Raw genomic sequence first — 25,117 nt, 5'->3', positions numbered from 1 at the left:
ACATGGGCGATCGCTTTGACCTGGAACCTTGGAACCTCCTTCCTAAAACACTCCTCTCTCCTTAAAAAGAGGCTTATCACATCTCTCTGTTTGAGCTTTTGGGATCATAGAGTCATAGAGATGTACAGCACGGAATAGACCCTTTGGTCCAACTTATCCACGCCGACCAGATATCCTAAAGTAATCTAGTCCCACCTGCCAGCACTTGGCCCATATGCCTCTAAACCCTTCCTATTCATATACCCATCCAGATGTAACAATTTGCATTTTGATAGCACCTTCAACTAGTGTAAGAGAGAGCACACAGAAAGGGTGCTGTACTACTAAGAGATAAAAAGGTTTACAAGGATGCTGCCAGGGTTGAAGGGTTTGAGCTACAGGGAGAGGCTGAATAGGTTGGGGCTATTTTCCCTGTGGTGTTGGAGGCTGAGGGGTGACCTTGTAGAAGTTTAGAAAATTATGAGGGACATGGATAGGGTAAATAGACAAGGTCTTTTCCCTGGGCTGGGGAGTCCAGAACTAGAGGGCATTGGTTTAATTGAACCAGCCTTCACCACTTCCTCTGGCAGATCATTCCAGACACACGTCATCTTCTGCGTGAAAAAGCTGTCTCTTAGGTCCCCTTTAAATCTTTCCCCTCTCACCTTAAACCAATGCCCTCTAGTTCTGGACTCCCCAGCCCAGGGAAAAGACCTTGTCTATTTACCCTATCCACGTCCCTCATAATTTTCTAAACTTCTACAAGGTCACCCCTCAGCCTCCAACACCACAGGGAAAATAGCCCCAACCTATTCAGCCTCTCCCTGTAGCTCAAACCCTCCAACCCTGGCAACATCCTTGTAAACCTTTTTATCTCTTAGTAGTACAGCACCCTTTCTGTGTGCTCTCTCTTACACTAGTTGAAGGTGCTATCAAAATGCAAATTGTTAGTGTTTTGAGAAGGGGAAAGAGGACTGGAAGATACGGCAGTAAGCTGCATAAATGCTTACAGTAAATCCTTCAAGACTTGATGGATTAAAACCTGCTTCGAAAGGTGAATTTATTGATCCAGGACATGCTCCTTGCATAGTTATTTCTAAGTTCACACCAGTAATTTGAGATCTAAAACTGGAAGAGTTGAGGCTGAACGTTGTTTTCTAGTCTATGCGTGGGATTGTGAGCACAAGACAGGTCACAGACAAATGGCTTCAAATGATTTTCAATGAGGGTTGACTGGAATCAAGACAAGTTTGGCTGGATTGTCTCAGGATTGCCAGATGATCGGTATGTTAAGTGTTCAACTCTTCCCAATCTGCCCCTCAGCTGACTTTACTGAGATGAGGAGAAATGTCTTCACCCAGAGAGTAGGCGAAAGTGAGGACTGCAGATGCTAGAGACCAGAGTCAAGAATAGAGTGGTGCTGGAAAAGCACAGCAGATCAGGCAGCATCCGAGGAGTGGGAAGATCGACATTTCGGGCAGGAATTCCTGATGAAGGGCTTTTGCCTGAAACGTTGATTTTCCTGCTCCTTGGATGCTGCCTGACCTGCTGTGCTTTTCCAGCACCACTCTAATCTTCACCCAAAGAGTGATGAGCCTATGGAACACTGCCACAGAAAGTATTTAGAGCCAAAATATTGTTTTAAACAAGGAGATAATACTTGGTTCTGCAGACTAAAGGATCTATGAGGGGAATGTGGGCACAGCTTACTGAGTTGGGTGATTAGTCATGATCATTTGAAGGACTGAGTGGTCTTCTCTTATTCCTAGTTTCCATGTGTTTATATCTTTGTGTTCCTCAGTTCCTGATAGTACAGAAACCCCATCATCACTTTGTGTTAATAACCGGGTGACAACCTGCATTCCTTTGCACATCAGGTGATAACTAACACCTCAGAGCACCATTTCCAAACGTAGGTGATCACAAATGAAATCCTCATTGCGGGCTAATCTGAGCAGTAAATGGCATCAGAAAAGTCCAGTAAAACCCCTCTCCGAGGTTAAAGCAAGTTCCTGCCACAAAGCAGTCTAGAGAAGGCCAGGTTGCCCACACTGTCAATCCTAAAGTGTCTTTTTTTTAACAGAGCAGTAAAGGTTGCAGGGTGACACCATAAGATGTAGGAGCAGAAGTAGGCCATTCAGCCCATCATGACTGTTCCCCCATTCAGGTAGATCACTATCGATCAGATAATCCTCAACTCACTTCCTGGCTATTCTCCACTACCTTTGATTTCCTTACTCAGGAAAAAAAAATCTGCTTCTCAACCTCAAATGCACTTAACAACCCAATATCTACAACCTTTGCAGTAAAGAATTCCACAGATCCATAACTTTCAGAGAATTAAATGTTTTAAATGAGCAACCCCCAGTTTGAGATTATGCTCTTTGTTTCTCCTTGGCAGAGAGAGTCTAGGACCAATTTCTCTGCATTGAAAGCTTTCAAGTTCCCTATGAATCCTATAAGGTCACCTCTCCTTCTTCTAACCTCCAATTAGTACAGGCCCAACTTACTCAACCTCTACTCATAAGAAAGTCCCTCCATTCCCAGGATCAGCCCAGGGAACTTAGCCCGGACTGGCTCCAATGAGCAAATGGCTGCAGTGAACAGGTGTACTCCACTGTGTACAGATGCAGAGTCCTCAACCACTCCTTATATGACTAGCCCTTCATTCTGGCATCATTCTTGCAAATCTCCTCTGGACCTCCCTAAAACGCCAGCACATCTTTCCTCAGATATGGGACCCAAACCTACTCACAATATTCCAAATGTGGTCTATACAGCCTCAGTGGTACATCCCTGCTCTTGTTTTCACGCCCTCTTGAAATGAACGCCTATGTTGCATTCGCCTTCCTAACTGCCGAATGATCTGTATCCCAGCATCTGCAGTTTTGTTCTATTTTAAGAAATCTGCTGTCCTTGCCCAGACAGGCCTCCAGAATGTGATTGACTCTTATTTGCCCTCTGAAATGATCCAGCAAGCCACTCACTTCATAGGGTAATTTGGAATGGGTAACAAATCAACAGTGGCAACCTACAATTATTAAAAATAAACCCCTTTTGGATAAATGTTTAGTAACCAATAGGTAGATGGGGCTTCAGAGCTGTATCCAGTTCTAACCTTCTAGGAAAGTCCTCTTACCTGCCAAATACAATCATAGTCGCATCACAACATGACTCAGAGTCATCTAGAGGCTCATTAAACCCTATTTCTACTCCTGCCCACCCACAACAACAATATATTCTCACTTCAATGGATTTGAAGCACTTCAAGATGTTTAATGTTAAATTGGAAAATGATAGTCCCTTATTGGGCAATTCATCTCAGTTTTATTCAAAGACATATAGAACTCAAGAGCACAAAACCAGTCTCTTAGCCTTTATGCTCTACACAGCCCCTTCACTCACACTTCCTTTTACACCATCAGAATCGCCTGCTTCTTCCTCCTTGGTGTACCTACTTAACTTCCTTTGAACTTCCTTCATTACAAGTTATGCACCCTGCCAAACACTGCTTTCCAATTCACCTCCGTAGGTATCTTGTAGACCTCTGCTTGCCCGAAACGTCGAATTTCCTGTTCCTTGGATGCTGCCTGACCTGCTGCGCTTTTCCAGCAACACATTTTCAGCTTTGACCTCTGCTGAAACTAAATATCACACAAAGCTTGTCGTCTGCAGCAAGGTAAATTGATCACATCAAGCAATGCCATGTGATCCTCCAACGCAAAACCTTAAAAAACATTCAAAAATATTCTCATTTGCATAATATGGAAGAGGCAATTGGAAAGGTCAACTTTGAATGAGTAAATATCTTGGGATCCCTGTGAGCTATAGGAACTAGTCACATCGGACAGACAGACAAACACATTCATACTTGCAACCAAAAGCAGACTGAGGTCAGGAGGTCTATTAGACGATGCAAGCCAAAATAAAACCGATAGAAACTACAACTTCCTCCTGGTTTGATTGGAGTTGAGCTGCAGCAGGTCGGACTATTCTCCAGGAAACACTGCAGCAATTGCTAAGTGGGGTTTGTTATTTTGTTCAGCTTCTGCAGGTGCTCTGGCAAGTAGCCAGAGGAAGAGGTTCAACTATATTTGGTGGAGAAGAAACCTGACACTCTGGACTGCCTTGTGCTACACTGCTTTGGGGTCAACAACGTCAGCCGTGGCTGTTGCTCCCTAATGAAATAGCCTCATTGCAAACCTAAAGCAGCCACTGTCAGCCCAGACAGGGAGCATTGAAGGGGGTAGTCTAATTGTTGCTGAATTATCAATGCAGCGAGCCAGGAAATGGTTTGGGGGACCCAGGGTTCGAATGTTACCACAGCAGATGGCAGAATTTGAATTCAATGCAAGTGTGGAGTTCATGATGTAATGACGACCATTGTTGATTCATCTAGCTCACTTTAAATGAAGGAAATCCATCAGCTGGTCTGGTTTACAGGCAACTCCAGACAATGTGACGGACTCTTAACTACGTTCTGAAATAGCTGAGCAAGCCAGTCATTACGGGGAACTAGGGATGTGCAACAAAATGCTGGTCCAGCCAGCAATGCCCAAATCCGGTGAATGACTAAAAGAAAATTGCACATTCTCATACCATCCAGAGAAAGGTGATCCCCATCCAGGCAGCTCACTGAGCAGGGGGTCAGGAATGTTTCTCTCCATAGCACTGGAGTTCATTCATTCATTTGTTTTCATTGTGTACATAGAGGGCTTATGTCTCCCTTCTCTCGGGCTTTCTTTAAGCTTCAGTCTACACCTTAATGTGATCCACACATCTGATTATCCTCTGTGTTTTTATCTACATTTTCTCTTTCAGTTGTTGCTAGTTCTGTCTGGTGAATGGGTGGGTGAGTGAGTCTGTGGGTGTCTCTCTCTCTCTCTAGTAAAATGTATACATTTGCCTCTACATAAAGGAGGGGCCTTTATGGTCTTTCCATCCATTGTCTGCTGTTGATTATCTTGCTCTCTCCAACTAAACTTGGCAATCTTCTGGATTTTTGGACTTCTCTACCGCGATCCAACCTGGGCAGTTGGGTTTCCGTCAATCTGTCAACTGAGCAAGCTTGGCAGAAATACCCAATCTCATTCTCCCAGGGGAAGAAAGGCCCTTATCACTGTCTCTCTCACACCCTGAGGATGTCCCAAAGCAGTTTGAAACCTGCACACAATGCAGTCACCAATATAATATAGAATGCATTGCAATTTGCATAGGGGAAGATTCCATCAATAGTAATCTGATCATGACAATCTCACAGAGTAGTCTGAGGAATAAGCATCAATCAAGGACACTTGGGGTAACACTAACTCCCCCCTCACTCTTGCTCGCTTTCAAAGTAGCATTGCGTGAACTTTTACATCTATCTTGGACAGTATGCTGGGCCTCACTTTGGGCGGCACGGTGGCACAGTGGTTAGCACTGCTGCCTCACAGCGCCCGAGACCCAGGTTCAATTCCTGCCTCAGGCAACTGTCTGTGTGGAGTTTGCACATTCTCCCTGTTTCTGCGTGGGTTTCCTACGGGTGCTTCGGTTTCCTCCCACAGTCGAAAAATGTGCAGGTTAGGTGAATTGGCCATGCTAAAATTGCCCGTAGTGTTAGGTGAAGGGGTAAATGTTGGGGAATGGGTCTGGGTGGGTTGCTCGTCGGTGTGGGCTTGTTGGGCTGAAGGGCCTGTTTCCACACTAAGTAACTTAATCTAATCTAAATACCTCATCTGAAAAGTGGCAATTGCAACATTGTAGCACTCCCTCAGTCCTTTAGTGGAGTGGCCAGTTAGATTTTGCTCTCAAGTCCCTGGTGCGAGACTAGATGTTGATGGAAACGCAGGTCCTTCATTTAGTGCTATTCCCTAACAGAAATCAGAACCAAAGGAAATAAGGAGAGGGCATGAGGGAAATAACTTTGTCCATTCTGAAGACTTTGTGACATGACCATCTGCCATCACACAGACTTTCCTATCAACTATAACATTTCATTGTAATTAACACAATGTTGAAATAAAATGAATAAAAACAATTTTTTTGCCATTAACATGAATGGAGCCTGTTCCCTTCCAACAAATCTAACGTTCCTGAGGGACGGAAATCTGCCATCCTCACCTGGTCTGGCCTCGGTGTGACTCCAGACCTACAGCAATGCGTTGACCCTTAATTGCCCTCTGAAATGGCTGAGCAAGCCACTCAGTTCAAGGGCAGCTAGGGATGAGCTGGTCAGCATGAGTAAACAATTTTTAAAAAACACACTCGACAAGATTATGGCAAGTGGTGACAATACCGTTACTGTCCATATGTGTGCACATGCGTGGTCAGATTAAGTTGAGTCACAAAGATGGACAAGGCAAGGGTCAAGAAATTGGATTTTCTAGGCCCCTTCTTTATGTAGAGACAAATGTATACATTTTACTAGAGAGACAGAGAGAGAGAGAGAGAGACACACACAAACACAGGCTCACTCACTCACCCACCCACCCACCCACTCAACAGACAGAACTATGCAGGGCAGGTGAGGCGTTCAGGGTAGTATGTTAAGAATAAACAGAGAAGCTCATACCTGTGGCATGACCGAGCCTAAGTTGGTGCCTCAGAACAGGAACAAAATGTGGCAGGCCCTCAAAATCAGTTGGCACGAAAATGCTTTCTACAGCAAAATGAGTCGGTCAAAACTCCCCAAGGACAGTAGGAGTTCGGTGACCAGGGACGATTAGAAAGAAAATTATTTACGGCTCAAGTCTGTTCCATCTGGCAGTATTCGATTTCTTCAATGTTGGCCCTATGAAGGGGGAGCAAAGAGAGAGAGAGGGGGGTTGGAACACTATATTTGAAAAGAAATACATGGTTTGACGTTCATTACTTCGATCAGAAAGGTTCAGGTCTTCGACACAAACAATCAAAGCCGCCAAAGCTACAGACTGCAACCTGGCACAGTTAAAGCAGGATCAAGTCAAATCACATGAACGCAGAATCCCCTTCAAAGCTCTCTGTCACAAAGAGGGCAGTGTCTGATTAAGCACCTATTTCAGGGAGTACAAGAAACTGCACAGCCTCCTGTCCCAAAATAACATTTTGCAAAAACAGACAGGCCGTCACAGGTTAAAGCAGGTTTATCAATTCATAACATCTACCTCTAAAACGGGAAATATAAAGCCAATAATCAAAACATTTGATGGACCATGATAAACACGTTTGTAGAAGAATCTTACTTGGCTACAAATGTTTGACCGCAAACTTTTCTTTTGAAATGTAAAGTAAAAGGAACATTGGGTAAACATCAACATTCTCTATTATCACCTTGCCAGCCCGCTGCAGCATTTAGGCTTGTACATCTCCAGGTCACAAGTTTTCCATGAGACACAACCTGGGTGAAGGGATCTCACTGCAGTACAATGTAAGTGTGTCTCAGTCTTTCTAAAGGGTTAGTACGTTAAAGACTCACAGAGTCATATAGCATGGAAACAGACCCTTCAGTCCAATCAGTCCATGCCTACCATAATTCCAAACCAAACTAGTCCCACTTGCCTGCACTGGGCCTATATCATATACTTATCTAAATGTCTTTTAAACATCGTAATTGTACCTACATCCAGCACATCCTCTGGAAGTTCATTCCACAAATGACCCATTCTGTGTTAAAAAAGACATGAGAGGCAGATTTTTAAAATCTTTCTCCTCTCACCTTAAAGATATGCCCTTTAGTCTTGAAAATCCCCATTCTAGGAAAACGTCCCCTGCCATCCACCTTATCTGTACGCTGCGTGATGTTATAAACCTCGACAAGGTCAAGGTTTAAGCTTAAGCTCCAGTGAGAAAAGTCCCAGCCTATCCAGTCTCTCTTTATAACTAGGTGGTTCAGTGGTTCCAACCCTCCATACCTGCAACATCCTGTAAATCTCTTCTCAACCCTCTCCAGCTTAATAATATCTTTCCTATAACAGGGAGGCCAGAACTGGACACAGTATTCCAGAAGAAATGTCCAGCAATGTCCTGTATAACCTCAGCATAATGTCCCCACTCCTATACTCAAAGGTCTGAACAATGAGGACAAGCGTGTTGAATGCCTTCTTACCCACGCTGTCTGAATGTGATGCATACTTCAAAGAGTAATGCATCTGAACCCACAGGTCTCTCTGTTCCACAATGTTGCCCAAGTCCCTACTTTTTTTTTATAAGTCTTTAATTATATAAGTGAGTTAATTATTATAATTATACAAGTTGGTTCATCTTCTGGTTAGTACAGGAAATTCAGATCATGATTAAGTTATAGAGTCCTAGAGTTGTATTGCACGGAAACAGACCCTTCAGACCAACTTGTCCATGTCAACCAGATATCCTAAATTAATCTAGTCCCATTTGCCATCATTTGGTCTATAACCCTATAAAATCCTTCCTATTCATACACCCATCCAAATGCCTTTTACATGCTGTAATTGTAGCAGCCTCCACCACTTTCTTTTGCCATGATTAAGTGGCAGAGTAGACTCGATGGGATGAATGGCCTTGCTTCTACTCCTGTCTTACGGTCTACTTTCTCTGGAAGCTCATTCCACATACACACCACACTCTGTGTGGAAATGTTACCCATTGGGTCCCTTTTAAATCTTTCCCCTCTCACCTTAAACCTATGCTCCCTAGTTTTGGACTCCCCAACCCAGGAAAACACCTTGTCTCTTTACCCTAATCATGCTCCTCATGATTTTAAAAATTTCAAAATGTAGCACCTCATGTTTATCTAAATTAAATTCCATCTGATCAAGATCACACTGTGCTCTGAGGTAATCTTCTTTGCTATCCACTACACCTCCAGTTTTGGTGTCGTCTGCAAACTTACTAACCATACCTCCTACGTTCACATCCAAATCATTTACATAAATGATCAGCTTGTGGCCCACCACTGATCACAGGCCTCCAGTCTGAAAAACAACCCTCCACCATCACCCTCGGCCTTCTACCTTTGAGCCAGTTCTCCCCTGTATTCCATATGATCTAAGAGGATTCTGGGTAATCCAAGTTGGAAGATAATGAGAAACTGTGGCTGTTAAGATCTGCTCCTTATGGAGATTTTTTTTCAGGTGTTGGAGTTGACTTTCTCGAATTCTAGGAGCAGTAGTTATGTTTTGTAAGATGTTGCATTGTTTTGGAACTTTGGGGAGAAAACAAAAAAATCAAAACAATGGCATTTTAAGAAAGAGAGAGAAACAAAGGCAGTGACCAAATGCGAAGTGAATCCAAAAAAAGTCATTGGAGGCTATTTGTTAGGAAGTTATAACTGTAATTTTTAGGGAGCTAAGTAAGATTTAACTTGTAAACTAACAGCCAATAGAGGGTTGTTCATGTCAGTTGGTGGGGTTTTGTGTTCTAGGCAAAGGTCAGGAGTGCAGATGCTGGAGATCAGAGTCAAAAGAGTGTGGTGCTGGAAAAGCACAGCAGGTGTCTGTGAAGCAGGGAAATCGAGGTTTCTGGCAAAAGCCCTTGTGTTCTGCCTGCAAGATGTGGTCAATCATTGACGCTGAGAGCATCCCTGATAACGACATCTGCAGAAAGGTGTACCTAGCTTCAGCCGCTCATCGAACAAACAGATTGGCTTAAACGGCAGTTGGAGACACTGCGGAGCATACAAATGGCGGAGAATGGCGTAGGTAGAAGTTAGAGAAACATGGCCATACCCAAGGTATAGGAAGATAGCTGGTTGATCGCTAGATGGGGCAGGCTGTCAGTGCAGGACCCCCCTGTCAAACAAGTTTTCTGCTTGGAATACTGATTAGGGGGATGGCCCACTAGGTGACAGCAGCAATCAGAATAGTGGCACTAGGGCTGGCTCTGAGACCAACAGTTATTGGAGATTCAGGGGCACATATAGGCACTTCTGTGGCAGTGAGAGAGATCCCAGGCTGGTATATTGCCTCCCTTGTGCCAGGGTCCTGGATCTCTCTAAGCAGGTAAGGACATCCTGAACTAGGAGGGTAAACAGACAGACGTCACTGTCCAAATTGTTACAAATGACAAGGTGAGTGACAAGGTCTTGCAATGATAATTCAGGGAGTTAGGTAGTAAGCCGAAAAGCAGGACCTCTAGGATAGTAATCGCAGGATTACTCTCCATGCTGCTGAGGCTAGGAACAGAGATAGTGTGCAATTGAACATGTGGCTAAAGAGCTGTGGTAGCTGGAAGAGCTTTAGATATGCAGATCATTGGCAGGTCTTCCAGGGAAGTGGAACCTGTACAAGAAGGATAGGTTGCATCTAAACTGGAGACACACCAATATCCTGGCAGGGAGGTTCCATAGTGTCACTTGGAAGGGTTTAAACTAGCATGGCATGGGGATGGGAGCCGGAGAAGCGGGTCAGTATATATCAAGACTGGGAAAGAGCTTGAGACTAAGGAAAACATAGCTAAGAGGAAGAGCAGTCAGGAAGAAGTTGCTGAGCTCAGTGGAGCTGTAGGCTTGGACTGTGTACTTGCTTCAATGCAAGACCCTGGATTAATACATGCAATTAGGATATTGCTATCACAGAGACATGGTTGAAAAACTGACAGCATTGTCAGCTTAATGTTCCAGGATATCAATGTTTAGATGGGACAGAGTAGGAAGCAAAAGAGGTGGGGGAAGTTGCATTACTGGTTAGGGAGCATACCACAGCTGTGTTGGGGAAGGACACCCTGGAGGGATCTTGCAATGAGGTATTATGAATAGAACTCAGGAATAGGAAGCATGCAATCACAGTGCTGGGATTGTACTAACTACCTTCCAGCTGTCAGCGAGAGATAGACCAAGAGATTTGTAGTCAGACTGTGGAAAGGTGTGAAAATAACGGGATTATGGTGGTGGGTAATTTTAACTTGCCCCATATTGACTGGGACTTGCTTAGTGCTGGAGTTTTGGATAGTGTGCAATTTGTTAAGTGTCTGCAGGATGGTCTTTTGAAACAGTATCCAACAAGGCTGGGGGTCTGATTGAACCTGGTATTGGGAAATGAGCCCGGCCAGGTGACCAAAGTTTCAATGGGGGAACACTTTGGGAATAGTGATCAGAATTCCGTATGTTTTTGGATACTTATGGGAAAGAGTGGACTTCGGACCAAAGTATTAAATTGGGGAGAGGCGACCTATAACTGAATTAGGCAAGAATTGGAGGATGAGGATTGGCTGATTGAAGGTAAACTCACATCTGACACATGAAATGTTTTAAAAACCAGCTGATGAGAGTGGAGAACAGGCATGTTCCTGTGAAGATGAAAGACCGGAATTACAGGATTCAGGAACCTTGGATGGTGGGAGAAATTATCAGTGTGGCACTGGAAAAGCACAGCCAGTCAGGCAGCATCCAAGGAGCAGGAGAATTGACGTTTTGAGCATAAGTTCTTCATCAGGAATGAGGCTTCTGCAGTCCTGACATCCTCCCCAGGGGAAATTGTTAGCTGAGTCAAAAAAAGGGAAGCATATCAAATGTCAAGACAAGTGAAAACAGACAAAGTCCTTGAGGAATACAACAGGCTGAAACAGGGAGTTACAGAAGGCTGAAAGGGGCTATGAAATGTCCTTGACCAACAGGGTTAAGGATAATCCCAGGGCATTTTATACATATATTAGGAACAAGAGGGCAGCGAGGAGAGAGTAGGCCCACTCAAGGATAAAGGAGGGAGGTTGTGTCGAATCAGAGGAAATGGGTGCGATCCTTAAATGAGTTCTTTACATCAGTATTCACTAAAGAGAGGGACATGAGGGATGCTGAGGTTAGGGAAAGGTGTGTGAGTACTGTTGCTCAGGGCAACATAATGACAGAGGAAGTGTCGGGTATCTTGAAATACATTAACATAGACAAATTCCAAGGGCTGGTCAGGATCTATCCCAGGATACTGTGGGAGGCAAGGGAGGAAATAGCTGGGGCCTTAACAGATATCTTTGGATCAGAGGACTGGAGATTGCCCAGTGATGTTCCTTTGCTTAAACATGGAAACAGAGATAATTCTGGTAATCCTGGTGAGCCTGACAGCAGTGATAGTGAAGCTGTTGGAGAAGACACTGAGACACCGGATTTGTACATATTTGGAAGTGCTTGGACTGGTTAGTGATAGGCAGGATGGATTAGTGTGGGGAAGGTCATATCTCACCAATTTCATTAAATTTTTATAAGGAGGTGAAAAGAATGATTGATGAGGGAAGGGCAGTGGATGTTGTCTACATGGACTTTAGTATGGCATGCAATAAGGTACCCCATGGCAGACTGATGCTAAAGGTACAGTCTCATGGGATCCATGTCGAGCTGGCTAGATGGATATAAAACTGTCTTGGTCTAAGACGACACAGTAGCGGTGGAAGAGCACTTTTCGGAATGGAGATCAGTAACTAGTGGCATTCAGATATATAAACAACAAAGGTCCCAGCACCGATCCCTATGGAACACCACTAGTTATTGATCTCCATTCTGGTGATCAAGAAGGCATGCGGAGCTCTTGCCTTCATTGATTTGGGCATTGAATATAAAGGTCGGCAAACAATGCTGCAGCTGTACAAAACTTTAGATCGACCACGTTTGGAATATTATGTGCAGTTCTGCTTGCCACACTACCAGAAGGACATCGATGCCTTGCGGAGAGTGCACAGAAGGTTTACCAGGATGTTGCCTGGTCTGCAGGGTTTTAGTTAAGAGGGGAGGTTGGATAAACTCGGATTATTCACACTGGCGAGACGGAGGCTGAGGAGTGACCTGTTAGAGGTCTACAAAATTATGAGAAGCATAGATATGTTGGATAGTAAGAGACTTTTTCCCAGGGTGGAAAGATCAACTACAGGAGGGCATGGGTTCAAGGTGAGATGGAGCACCTTTAGGGGAGTAGTGCAGGGAAACATTTTCACACAGAGGGTGGTGGGTGCCTGGAATGCACTGCCAGTGAAGGGGGTGGAAGCAGGCATGTTTAAGGCATATCTTGATAGACACGTGAACGGGAGGTGAACAGAGGAATAGAAGCAGTGTATGGGCAATACGTAGCGGGTCTAAATAAGGACTAAGAATCAGCATAGGCTTGATGGGCCGAATGGTAAAAGAGCTCTAGTTAAGAACAGTCTCCAGCACTGAATATGCTCTCCTGAAACATTCCCAAAGCATCCAACTACTATTGCTCTCTGAAGTGGTTGGAGATATTTGCTTTTTTTAAAAAAAAATGCCTCTATTGCTTTTTGAATTCCCAGTTTTCCTCAATAAACTTGCATTTATAAAATAAGTAACGCATGCCAAGGTACTTTTTAATGCCTATTAACATATGCCAACAGGGCACTTTCAATGTTATATGTTAAGAAAAGAATACCTTTAAAAGGAGGTAATGGTATGGAAGTCAGGAACATGAGGAAAAGGTTCCAGGGCTTAGTGCCAAGTGGTTGAAGGTGTGAGTACAAACGCCTCTTTATTCTCTGCACATTTCTCCTCACCTTCAAAATCCTCCTAGGGGCCTCCGTATCACCTCTTTTCGTCAGCTGACTTTATCCCTTAACTCAAGAGTTACATACGCAGCCAACCGGCTTAGAGGGAATATTGCTTCAAGGCAAGAGAGGGGGACACTACCACTTTGTAAAGAATCCGTCGTTTCTTTGTGAACTCTTACTCAAATGCTTCAACTGAGAATCACTATGGGACAGTTGGCTATGTTGACAGATAAAATTTTAAGACAACTGGTAAATTAACAAGGGGGAAAGACAGTGGTGTAGTCTTACTTCAATGGCTTAGAAATCCAGTGAAGGTACTCAGAGCACAGTGGTAGTGTCTCTACCCAGGTTCAAGTCCCACCTGCTCCAGAGGTGAGTAATAACATCCCTGAACAGGTTGATTCCAAAACATCTAGAAATCTAGGGTCCAAGCTAATGTTCTGGGTTCAAATTGAACCATAGCACCTAGAGGAATTGAAAATCAATTAATAAATCAGGAATTAAAAGCTAATCTCAATAACGATGACCACGACAACAATCAATTGTCGTGAAAACCCATTTGATTCACTAATACCTTAATTGACCTGCTGTACTCTACATGAGGCAGGGCAAAGTTATTGACTTTTAACTGCCCTCTGAAATGGCCCAGCCTGAACTCAAGGGCAATTATGTACGAGCACAAGCACTAGGAGCAGGAGTAGGCCATCTGGCCCTTCCAGCCTGCTCCAGCATTCAATAAGAACATGGCTGATCTTTTTAGGGCCTCAGCTCACTGTATCCCTGCCCTCTCACTCTATCCATTCATTCCTTCATTGTTTGAAAAAAATCTATCTTAGCTTTAAAAACATTTACTGAAGTAGCATCAACGACTTCACTGGGCAGGGAATTCCATAGATTTACAACCCTTTGGGTAAAGAAATTCCTCTTCAATTGGAGAAGGTGAAGGCCTCGTGGTATTCTTACTGTAGTCTGTATGGAGCTTGCACACTCTCCCAGTGGGTTTCCACCGGGTGCTCCGGTTTCCTCTCTCAGTCCAAGGACGTGAAAATTAGTTGGATTGGCCATACTAAAGTGCTGTGTAGTGATATGTAGGTTAGTTGCAATAGCCATGGGAAACACAGTGATTGTATGCAGGAATGGATCTGGGTAGATTGCTCTTTGGAGGGTTGGTTCGGGCTTGTTGGACCCAATCGCCTGTTTCCACACTGTAGGGATTCTAAGGATCATATCACAGAAAGAATACAGAAAATAATGGGGGGGATTATTAGGCAGGAAATGGTGATCTTGAATGCAAGGACAAAAGAGAGGACAAACAGAAATAAGGAGACATTTTCAGGGCTATCGGGAAAGAGCAGGATGGGATGAGAACAGGTAGGACAGGTAGAGAGAATGGTGAGTAACACACAACCCTGGCTTTCTTAATACTGGCAGAGAAAACAAAAGTTGGACTTGGGTATAAGAGTTCAGCTCGAGTATTGTGTACAGTTGTGAATGCCACACTATTGGAAGGATGTGAACATATTGGAGAGAGTGCAGAAACTGTTTACAAGAGTGGTTCCAGAAATGTGGAACTTCATTCATGATGATCAGCTAAAGAAGTTGGGACTGCTCTCCTTGGAGAGAACAAGGCTAAAGGGAGCTCTGACAGAGTTTCACAAAACAATGGGCAGGCTTGACAGAACAGATAGGGAGAAACTGTTCCTGCTCGTAAAAGGAACACAAACAAAAGGGCACAGATGTAAAACAAACTGCAAAAGAAACAATGGTGAAGTGAGGAAAAGCTTTTTCACTCAGCGAACAGTTAGAGTATGGAATACACTGCCTGGAAAAGTGGTTGAGACAGGTTCAACTGGGACATTCAAGAGAGTATTTGATGATTATTTGGATAAAAATAATGTGCAATGCTATGGTGGGGGATAAAGCAGGAGATTGGCACTTGAGTAATGATGGCGAAAGTGGAGACTACAGATGTTGGAGATCAGAGTCTAGATTAGAGTGGTGCTGGAAAAGCACAGCAGGTCAGGCAGCATCCGAACAGTAGGAAAATCAACGTTTTGGACAAAAACATTTCATCAGGAATGAAGGACTTGCCCAAAACGTCGATTTTCCTGCTCCTCAGGTGCTGCCTGACTTGCTGTGCTTTTCCAGCACCACTCTAATCTTGACTTGAGTATTGATTGTCATTTAATGAGTCAGTGCAGGCACGATGGGCCAAATGGCCACCTTCTACGCCATGGCACCTCTGTGAGCTGTGACTAACTGAATAGCTTTTCTTAAAAAAGGAGCATTCTGAAAGTCCACCTGCCAATGGCAGGACACGAGAAAAATTAGGACAACACAAAAGGCCAGAACGTGTCAATCTTCTTCTCAATTTCTTTTAGCTCACTAACAGAGGGAGGTAGGGAAAGGGGGCGATGTATCTGCTGCAATCAAGTTGGAGATGAAAGCCTCTTTGCTTCTCTATTCCCTTTCAAGATCCTGTTTAACAGCTGCCTGAGGAAAAAGCAGGGGCTTCAAAAACTTGCTGTTTCAACTTGCTGTTTGTGGGCGGCACGGTGGCACAGTGGTTAGCACTGCTGTCTCACAGTGCCTGAGACCCGGGTTCAATTCCTGACTCAGGCGACTGACTGTGTGGAGTTTGCACGTTCTCCCCGTGTCTAAGTGGGTTTCCTCCGGGTGCTCCGGTTTCCTCCCACAGTCCAAAGATGTGCGGGTCAGGTGAATTGGCCATGCTAAATTGCCCGTGTTAGGTAAGGGGTAAATGTAGGGGTATGGGTGGGTTGCGCTTCGGCGGGTTGGTGTGGACTTGTTGGGCCGAAGGGCCTGTTTCCACACTGTAAGTAATCTAATCTAAAAAAAACCTGTTGGACTATAAATTGGCGTTGTGTGATCTTTGACCTTCAATACACTGCTCAAGAGGGATGGGACTGGGGAAAGCGTGGGTAAGGCCATAAGACGTAGGAGTGGAAGTAAGGCCATTCGGCCCATCGAGTCCACTCCGCCATTCAATCTTGGCTGATGGGCATTTCAACTCCACTTACCAGCATTCTCCCCATAGCCCTTAATTCCTTGTGACATCAAGAATTTATCAATCTCTGCCTTGAAGACATTTAGCATCCCGGCCTCCACTGCACTCTGCGGCAATGAATTTCACAGGCCCACCACTCTCTGGCTGCAGAAATGTCTCCGCATTTCTATTCTGAATTGAGCCCCTCTAATTCTAAGGCTGTGTCCACGGGTCCTAGTCTCCTCGCCTAACGGAAACAATTTTCCAGTGTCCACCCTTTCCAAGCCATGTATTATCTTCTAAGTTTCTATTAAATCTCCCCTTAATCTTCTAAACTCCAATGAATACAATCCCAGGATCCTCAGCCGTTCCTCGTATGTTAGACCAACCATTCCAGGGATCATCCGTGTGAATCTCCGCTGGACACGTTCCAGTGCCAGTATGTCCTTCCTGAGGTGTGGCGACCAAAACTGGACACAGTACTCCAAATGGGGCCTAACCAGAGTTTTATAAAGTCTCAATAGCACAACGGTGCTTTTATATTCCAACCTTCTTGAGATAAATGACAACATTGCATTCTCTTTCTTAATCATGGACTCAACCTGCATGTTTACCTTTAGAGAATCCTCGACTAGCACTCCCAGATCCCTTTGTACGTTGGCTTTACGAATTTTCTCATCGTTTAGAAAGTAGTCTATGCTTTTATTCGTTTTTCCAAAGTGCAAGACCTCGCATTTGCTCATGTTGAATTCCATCAGCCATTTCCTGGACCACTCTCTCAAACTGTCTAGATCCTTCTGTAGCCTCCACACTTCCTCAGTACTACCTGCCTGTCCACCTAACTTCGTATCATCTGCAAACTTCGCTAGAATGCCCCAGTCCCTTCATCCAGATCATTAATATATAATGTGAACAGCTGCGGCCCCAACACTGAACCCTGCAGGACACCGCTTGTCACTGGCTGCCATTCCGAAACAGAACCTTTTATCCCAACTCTCTGCCTTCTGTCAGACAGCCAATCCTCAATCCATACCAGTAGCTCACCTCGAACACCATGGGCCCTCACCTTGCTCAGCAGCCTCCCGTGTGGCACCTTATCAAAGGCCTTTTGGAAGTCTAGATAGACCACATACACTGGGTTTCCCTGATCTAACCTACTTGTCACCTCTTCAAAGGATTCCAACAGGTTTGTCAGACACGACCTCCCCTTACTAAATCCATGTTGACTTGTTCTAATCAGACTCTGCTCTTCCAAGAATTTAGAAACCTCATCCTTAATGATGGATTCTAGAATTTTACCAACAACCGAGGTTAGGCTAATTGGCCTATAATTTTCCATCTTTTGTCTTGACCCTAAGGGACACCTCACAACTAAAAAAGGGCTAACGTTGCAATGCTCATTAGGTGTTTTGCCAACAATAGTATCACAGTTGATAATTATCCTGAAAACAGGGGCCCTGAGCAGGGATGGAAATTTTAACTGGAACTGGAGGCAAAGAAAGGAAAACATATTGTCCTAACTCTCATGGTCTGGTGGCAGTGTCTCTACCTCTGGGACTGGAGACCTAGGTTCAAGTCCCACCTTCTCTGGTGATGTGCAATAACATCTGAGCAGGTTGATTGAAAGGAAATTTAAAGGATCTTGCCTCACAAGTTATAATGGGAAACGACTACGCTCAACATTCAACAGTCAATTGCAAACGTCGTGTTTACTCAGAAATGGTTGCTGATCTATACAAATGTCACTTGAGCTTATGGTCACCATATTTAGCTCAGAAAACAATTGACCACAATTCCCATTTATAACTTCTCCAGAGAGTCTCAATTACACGGTGCGTAAATATTCACAGCACATTGTCTACTTGCAGCAGATAGTAATATTTGAATTCAATAAAAACCTGGACTAAAAAGCTAGTGGGATGACGACCGCAAAATCACTGCCCATTGTTGACATAAAAACCATCCAGTTCACAAACGCCTTTTAGGAAAGGAAATGGATATCTGCTCATCCATATCCAGTCTGGCCTACATGTGACTCCACATCCACAGCAGTGTAATTAACTCTTAACATTCCTACGGGCAATTACGGATGGGAAATAAATACTGGCCGAGCCAGCGACACAAACTACCCACAAACAAAAAAGACATGTCGCAACGCTGCAGCTAGCAACAGAGTCAAAAGGGTCAGATTAAAAAGGATTACAACTGGCAAAGAAATCAACTGCCCTACTTAAAGCATGCAGACGATATACTGGGCACCAATGAAAACTAAGTAACATTCCCTCAAGCTTTTGGCCTATACTCAAGACAGTCCCAGTTACACACACAGCTCCTTGATTAAACAAGCAACATGCAAAAAAAAGCTGCAAAAATTCAACGTACTTCAGCCACACGTTTGGTTTGGTTAACCCCAAATGCCAAGTGTCTGTATAGATATATGAGCTTGTGCCAAGAGGGGTCTATCAAAAAGCTCAGAGCTGCACACTGCAGTTTTGATGCTGCAGAAATAGCAATCACTGTCTCTCGATCTAAAGCAACTACCAAAGGCCCTGGTGGCAACTGCAAAGAAGTGAAGATAGGTAGAGGGCAGGTCAGTCTCACCATGATTTCCTGTGAAGCTCCTACAAGGGAGCAATTTTAATCGGAGGTGATGACTGTGAAACTGAAGAGGTTGGGTTCTAATTCTCTGTCTTGTTTAACACAAGCATCGTCTTAGATAATGGTTCTGAAAAGGTTAATGTTGGACTCTGCATTAAGTTCCATGCGATCTGATGATGCTACTGGGACTAAGCTACAGAAAGACAAGGAATCTCAGAATCTCAAAAAAAAAGAGAACATTCTCAGACTCTTCAGTCTTTGGAGTATTGTCTATCTTACCAATGCATCTCGTCCCCGATTGAGGATGTCACAAAACACATTGATGAAGATGGAGCAGTGGATGTGGCGCACATGGATTTTAGCAAGGCATTTGATAAGGTTCCCCATGGTAGGCTCATTCAGAATGTAAGGAGGCATGGTACACAAGGAAATCTGGCTGTCTGGATCCAGATTTGGCTGACCCATAGCAAGCAGACAGCGGTGGTAGACAGAAAGTATTCAGCCTGGAGCTCAGTGACCGCAGTGATTGGTTCTGGGACCTAAGCTCTTCGTGACTTTTATAAATGGTTTGGATGAGGAAATGGAAGGGTGGGTTACTAAGTTTGCCAATGACACGAAGGTTGGTGGAGTGGTGGATAGTGTGGAGGGCTGTTGGAGGTTGCAACGGGACAGTGACAGGATGCAGAGCTGGGCTGAGAAATGGCAGATGGAGTTCAACCTGGAAAAGTGTGAAGTCACTCACTTTGGAAGGTCGAATTTGAATGCAGATTACAGGGTTAAAGGCAGGATTCTTGGCAGTGTGGAGGAACAGAGGGATCTTGGGGCCCACGTCCATAGATACCTCAAAGTTGCCATCTAAGTTGATAGGGTTGTTAAGACAACATATGGTGTACTGGCTTTCATGAGCAGAAGGATTGAATTTAAGAGCCACGAGATTATGCTGCAGCTCTATAAACCCCTGGTTAGACCAAACTTGGAATATTGTGCTCAGTTCTGGTCTTCTCATTATAGGATGGATGTGAAAGCTTTAGAGAGGGTGCAGAGGGGATTTACCAGGGTGCTGCCTGGAATGGTGGGTATATCATAGAGTCATTGAGATGTACTGCATGGAAGTAGACCTTTCGGTCCACTCGCCCATGCTGATCAGATATCCCAACCTAATCTAGTCCCACCTGCCAGCAGTCTTATGAAGAAAGCTCGAGGGAGTTAGGACTTTTCTCATTGGAGCAACGAAGGATGGGGGTTGACTTGATAGAAGTGTACAAGATATTGAGGGGCATAGACAGAGTGGATAGCCAGGTGGGCGGCACGGTGGCACAGTGGTTAGCACTGCTGCCTCACAGCGCCTGAGACCCGGGTTCAATTCCTGACTCAGGCGATTGACTATGTGGATATTCCACGTTCTCCCCATGTCTGCGTGGGTTTCCTCCGGGTGCTCCGGTTTCCTCCCACAGTCCAAAGATGTGCGGATCAGGTGAATTGGCCATGCTAAATTGCCCGTAGTGTTAGGTAAGGGGTAGATGTAGGGGTATGGGTGGGTTGCGCTTCGGCGGGTCGGTGTGGATTTGTTGGGCCGAACGGCCTGTTTACACACTGTAAGTAATCTAATCTAATCTAATCTTTTCCCATGGCGGAAATGTCTATAATGAGGGGGCATACTTTTAAGGTAATTGAAGGAAAGTTTGGGGAGATGTCAGAGATAGGTACTTTACACAGAGAGTGGTGGGTGCGTGGAATGCACTGCCAGCAGTTGGGTACATTAGGGCCATTTAAGTGACTCTTAGATAGGCACATGGAAGATAGTACAATGAAGGGTAGGTAGGTTAGTCTGATCCTAGAGTAGGATAAAAGGCCAGCACAACTGAAGGGCCTGTACTGTTCTATGTTCTGTATCTTGCTCAAGACAAACAGCCTTTTCTCATTAGACTAGAGTGACTTTCCTCTATTATTGTAGACCAAAAAGGCCCCATAGACGAGGTTAGAACAGGTGGGGATGGCAAGTGTCTACCCAACGCCATGTTGGCAGTCACTGGCAATGCATGCTGCTATGAATCTTCAAACTTGAAGATTCAATCCAGCAGAAACACAGCAACTTTCTGTTCATGTTCATGTTGATGTTGTGGATGTGGCAGCTGAAAATGGCTGTATACTTTAGATTAGTAATCTCGAGCTTTAGACTAAATTTCCAAAGACTAGAGTTCTCACCAGGGCAGATGGGGAATTCAGATCCAAATAACTGAATTTGGAATAAAGCAAGCATTGTTATTAACTATAAAACTGTCTGGCCGTCATCAAAACACATCTGGTTCACTGATATCCTTTTGGAAAGGAAGTCTGCCAATCTTACCTGGTCTGACCTACATGTGACTCCCAGACCCTCAATGCGATTGACTTCTAACTGCTTCTGACATGGCCCAGCAAGTCACTCAGTTGGATTCCAGAAAGCGACTCACCTTCTTAAGGGCAGTGAGGATTGGGCTGGCCTTGTCAGCAATGTCTACACCTTGAGAAGGTATGTTTTAATCAATCAGTTCAGAGATGTCATGATGCATCTCTGGACTTGAACACCCCTCAGACCTCCAGGTCCAGAGTTAGTGACACCACCACTGCGTCACAAGAGCATTCTGAATAAAATCATATCCCATGGGAACAGGGCCAAATCAGCCCTTGTGTTCTCAACACACACTTTAAAAGGAGGGAGGATAGGTCACGCAGGGGAATTTAGGGGAAAATGGTGTCCCAAATGGCAATGCAAACAAATGGACTTCAAAGGGAGAAACTATTAAAGCAAGGATGGGGGAGGGAGAGAGATTGGAAAAAATATTAATAGCCAAACAAAGTTAAAGCCTTTGAGATTCACACAAATGCTACCAGAATCCGACCAGAAGAGACAGAGAAAATTTTGGCTCTTTTTCCTGGAAGAGCAAAGAGTCAGAACAGAATCAATAGAAATCTTCAAAAGGAAGGAAGGGTTTTGACAGTGTGGATGTGGAGAAACTGCTTTTATTTGATCTGTTAGAATCAAGAGAGAATGTGTTGGAGACAATTCCTGCAGGAATACAAATACAGAATTACGCATTGGGTCTAACTTTATTTAGTAACCCTAAACAATACTGCTCAGGGGCATGGAGCTTACTGCAAGATCACTTAATTTACAGCTTGATCTACCCACACATTCTCTCAGGACTCTATTAGAGGTTCTGCTCCATTCCAGTTTTTCCTTTGATGATCATGTAATACTGATATCACCATGAGACACACTCTGATGTTAGTCCCATTATTCTGCAATGTTAAATTTACACAGAACTTTGATAAGACCTTCCTTTGCAGTTCTGGTCTCTATGCGTCAAATAGGATATCGAAACTCCAGAGAGAGGGCAGGAAGGCAGACAAAAAAAATCAGTTGTAAAATAGAGATGAAACATGCTTTTGAGATTCACACAGATGCTACCGGAATCTGATGAGGAGATAATGAGCAGATATTGACTCTTCTCCCTGGAAAAGCAGGGATAAAAGTCTTCAAGGGTTTTGAGAGCATGGATAGCATTGGAGTAGCACAGTAGTTAGCACTGCTACTTCACAGCAGGGGTGTGTGCGTGTACGTGTGTGTACGTATGTGTGTGTATACGTGTACATACATTTTCGCAGTGTTCTGGTTCCTTTCACAGACCAAAGCCGTGCAGATCAGATGGATTGACCATTGTAAATATGAGTTTACGGGGATAGGGTGGATGCTCTTTGGAGGATTGGTATGGTATTGATGGACTGAATGGCCTCTTTGTGCACTGTATGGATTCTACATGGAGAAACTACTTCTCTCTGATCTCTTGATGATGGAATACAGCCAGCAATAGCAAGAGTTGGAGAAAGTTCTTTACAGAAATTGCTGAGGATAGAGAACGTGTTCTGATATGTGAGTGGTTGTAGCAAAGCTGGATACAGAGACATCAGAAGAGGGATCAGAGATCACGAAGGAAACTAGAGTGTCTGGAACGCATGTGGAAGATAACCACTGGCATAGCCACCTAGGCTAAATGGTAGGTTGTCTGTCGTGGTAATGTAATATAACCCTGGACTAAGATACAGAGCAAAAGAGTCCACAGAATACTTTTGTTGATTTTAAAAGCAGTTCTGCAGGAGCCATGAACTATTTTGGCACGCCCATGATGTCAAGGAAGTTGCTATATAAGTTCAAGGCTGTTCTTTCTTATTTCTTTCTCTACTTTGCCAAGAAAAGGAGACATACTCTGGGTATAATTTGGAGAGTTTAAAAAGCATCCGAAAGGATGCTCCTCGGCAAATAGCAGCCTGGGCCATGCTGACTAATTTGAGTGCAAGCTCACGTACCCTTAGCCAAGTAGATAGTGTTCTAATGGGGACAGTAGCTTATTGGTAATGTTACTGGACTAGCAATCCAGAGAGCAGAAACAATGCTTCTGGAACGTTCGTTCAATTCCCACCTCAACTACACGGGGGGTGGGGAGGAGGGGAAGTTAAATTAATCAATAAATCTGAAATAAAAGGTACGTCTCATAAATAATGATCACGAAACAACCCGACTGTCACATTAACCCACCACAGAGCTGGGTTTTTCGAAGAAAATCTGGTTTCACCTGGCCAACACTTGACTCTAGACCCACAGCAATGTTGTTGAATCTTAGCTGCCCTCTGAAATGGCTGCAGCAAGGCACCATTCAAAGGCAATTAGGGATGGCCAACAATTGCTGTCAATGATGCACACATCCCAACTATAAGAGAAAGGAGAAAGATTCTGAACTTCCAGTTGCATTTTAAGGTCATCTTTACGAACAATAAAATGTTAATTCTTTATTTTATATCTTTGCTCATTCCCTCATACCATTGTTAATTAGAAAGTGGAAGAGGTCAGTTGGGTGGAGCTTGTGATATGTCAGCCAATTATCTCCCCTTCACCATGTCTGCTCATTCTGAAAACTGTTGCCCAGATCGAGAGAGATTCGGTTACTTACAGTGTTGAAACAGGCCCTTCAGCCCAACAAGTCCACATTGACCCTCCGAAGAGTAACCCATCCAGACCCTCTGACTAATCCACCCAACACTATGGGCAATTTACCATGGCTAATTCACCTGACCTGCACATCTTTGGACTGTAGCAGGAAACCGGAGCACACGGAGGAAACCCACTCAAACTCCCCACAGACAGTTGCCCAAGGCTGGAATTGAACCGGAGACCCTGGTGCTGTGAGGCAGCAGTGCTAACCACTGAGCCACAGTGCCGCCTGTAGTTAAGTACGAAATGTAAAATTGGGTCAAAGTGATCCACGCTGATATTCATGTTCCATCTTTTATGATGTGACTCTATCAAAATATCCTTCTGTCCCTTTCCCCTCTTATTTAATGGAAAGTTAGATAAATATATCTATGCTTCTCACTCAACTATCCCTACCCCTTGTGGTAGAAAGTTCTACATTCTAACTACTAGTAAATCCTACATGTTAACCACACACTGGGTGGACAGGGTTTCATGAATTCCCCATTAGATTGTTCAGCAACTCTACTTATGGCCCACATACTGATTTCACACACAAAAGTAGAAATATCTTCATCGACTGGGACTGCCATAGTGTTAAAGGTTTAGATGGAGAGGAATTTCTTAAGTGTGTACAAGACAATTTTCTGATTCAGTATGTGGATGTACCTACTAGAGAAGGTGCAAAACTTGACCTACTCTTGGGAAATAAGGCAGGGCAGGTGACTGAAGTGTCAGTGGGGGAGCACTTTGGGGCCAGCGACCATAATTCTATTGGTTTTAAAATAGTGATGGAAAAGGATAGACCAGATCTAAAAGTTGAAGTCCTAAATTGGAGAAAGGCCAATTTTGACGGTATTAGGCAAGAACTTTCGAAAGCTGATTGGAGACGGATGTTTGCAGGTAAAGGGATGGCTGGAAAATAAGAAGCCTACAGGAATGAGATAACAAGAATCCAGAGAAAGTATATTCCTGTCAGGGTGAAATGGAAGGCTGGTAGGTATAGGGAATGCTGGATGACTAAAGAAATTGAGGGTTTGGTTAAGAAAAAGAAGGAAGCATATGTCAGGTATAGACAGGATAGATCGAGTGAATCCTTAGAAGAGTAT

The 25,117-nt window shown here is 44.1% G+C and overlaps 1 protein-coding gene across 5 annotated transcripts in view; it reads right to left on the bottom strand.

The window, feature by feature from the left end:
• The window catches only part of LOC132826362 (CREB3 regulatory factor-like), a 167,682-nt gene that overhangs the window by 67,766 nt on the left and 74,799 nt on the right, over positions 1 to 25,117 (bottom strand). For 4 of the 5 annotated variants that reach the window (XM_060842235.1, XM_060842234.1, XM_060842233.1 and 1 more), the window contains one exon: positions 6,533 to 6,751. The exons of the other annotated variant lie outside the window; for it this stretch is intronic. In XM_060842235.1, the coding sequence (XP_060698218.1) occupies positions 6,533 to 6,541 (9 nt within the window). In that variant the 5' untranslated portion in view covers positions 6,542 to 6,751. The remainder of the gene's footprint in view (positions 1 to 6,532; positions 6,752 to 25,117) is intronic. 5 annotated transcript variants of the gene reach the window in all.

Source organism: Hemiscyllium ocellatum, chromosome 22 (genome assembly GCF_020745735.1).
Source record: "Hemiscyllium ocellatum isolate sHemOce1 chromosome 22, sHemOce1.pat.X.cur, whole genome shotgun sequence".
Taxonomy (NCBI): domain Eukaryota; kingdom Metazoa; phylum Chordata; class Chondrichthyes; order Orectolobiformes; family Hemiscylliidae; genus Hemiscyllium; species Hemiscyllium ocellatum.
The sequence above is the reverse complement of the archived record's forward strand: the minus strand, read 5'-3'. Positions and strand labels throughout refer to the sequence as shown.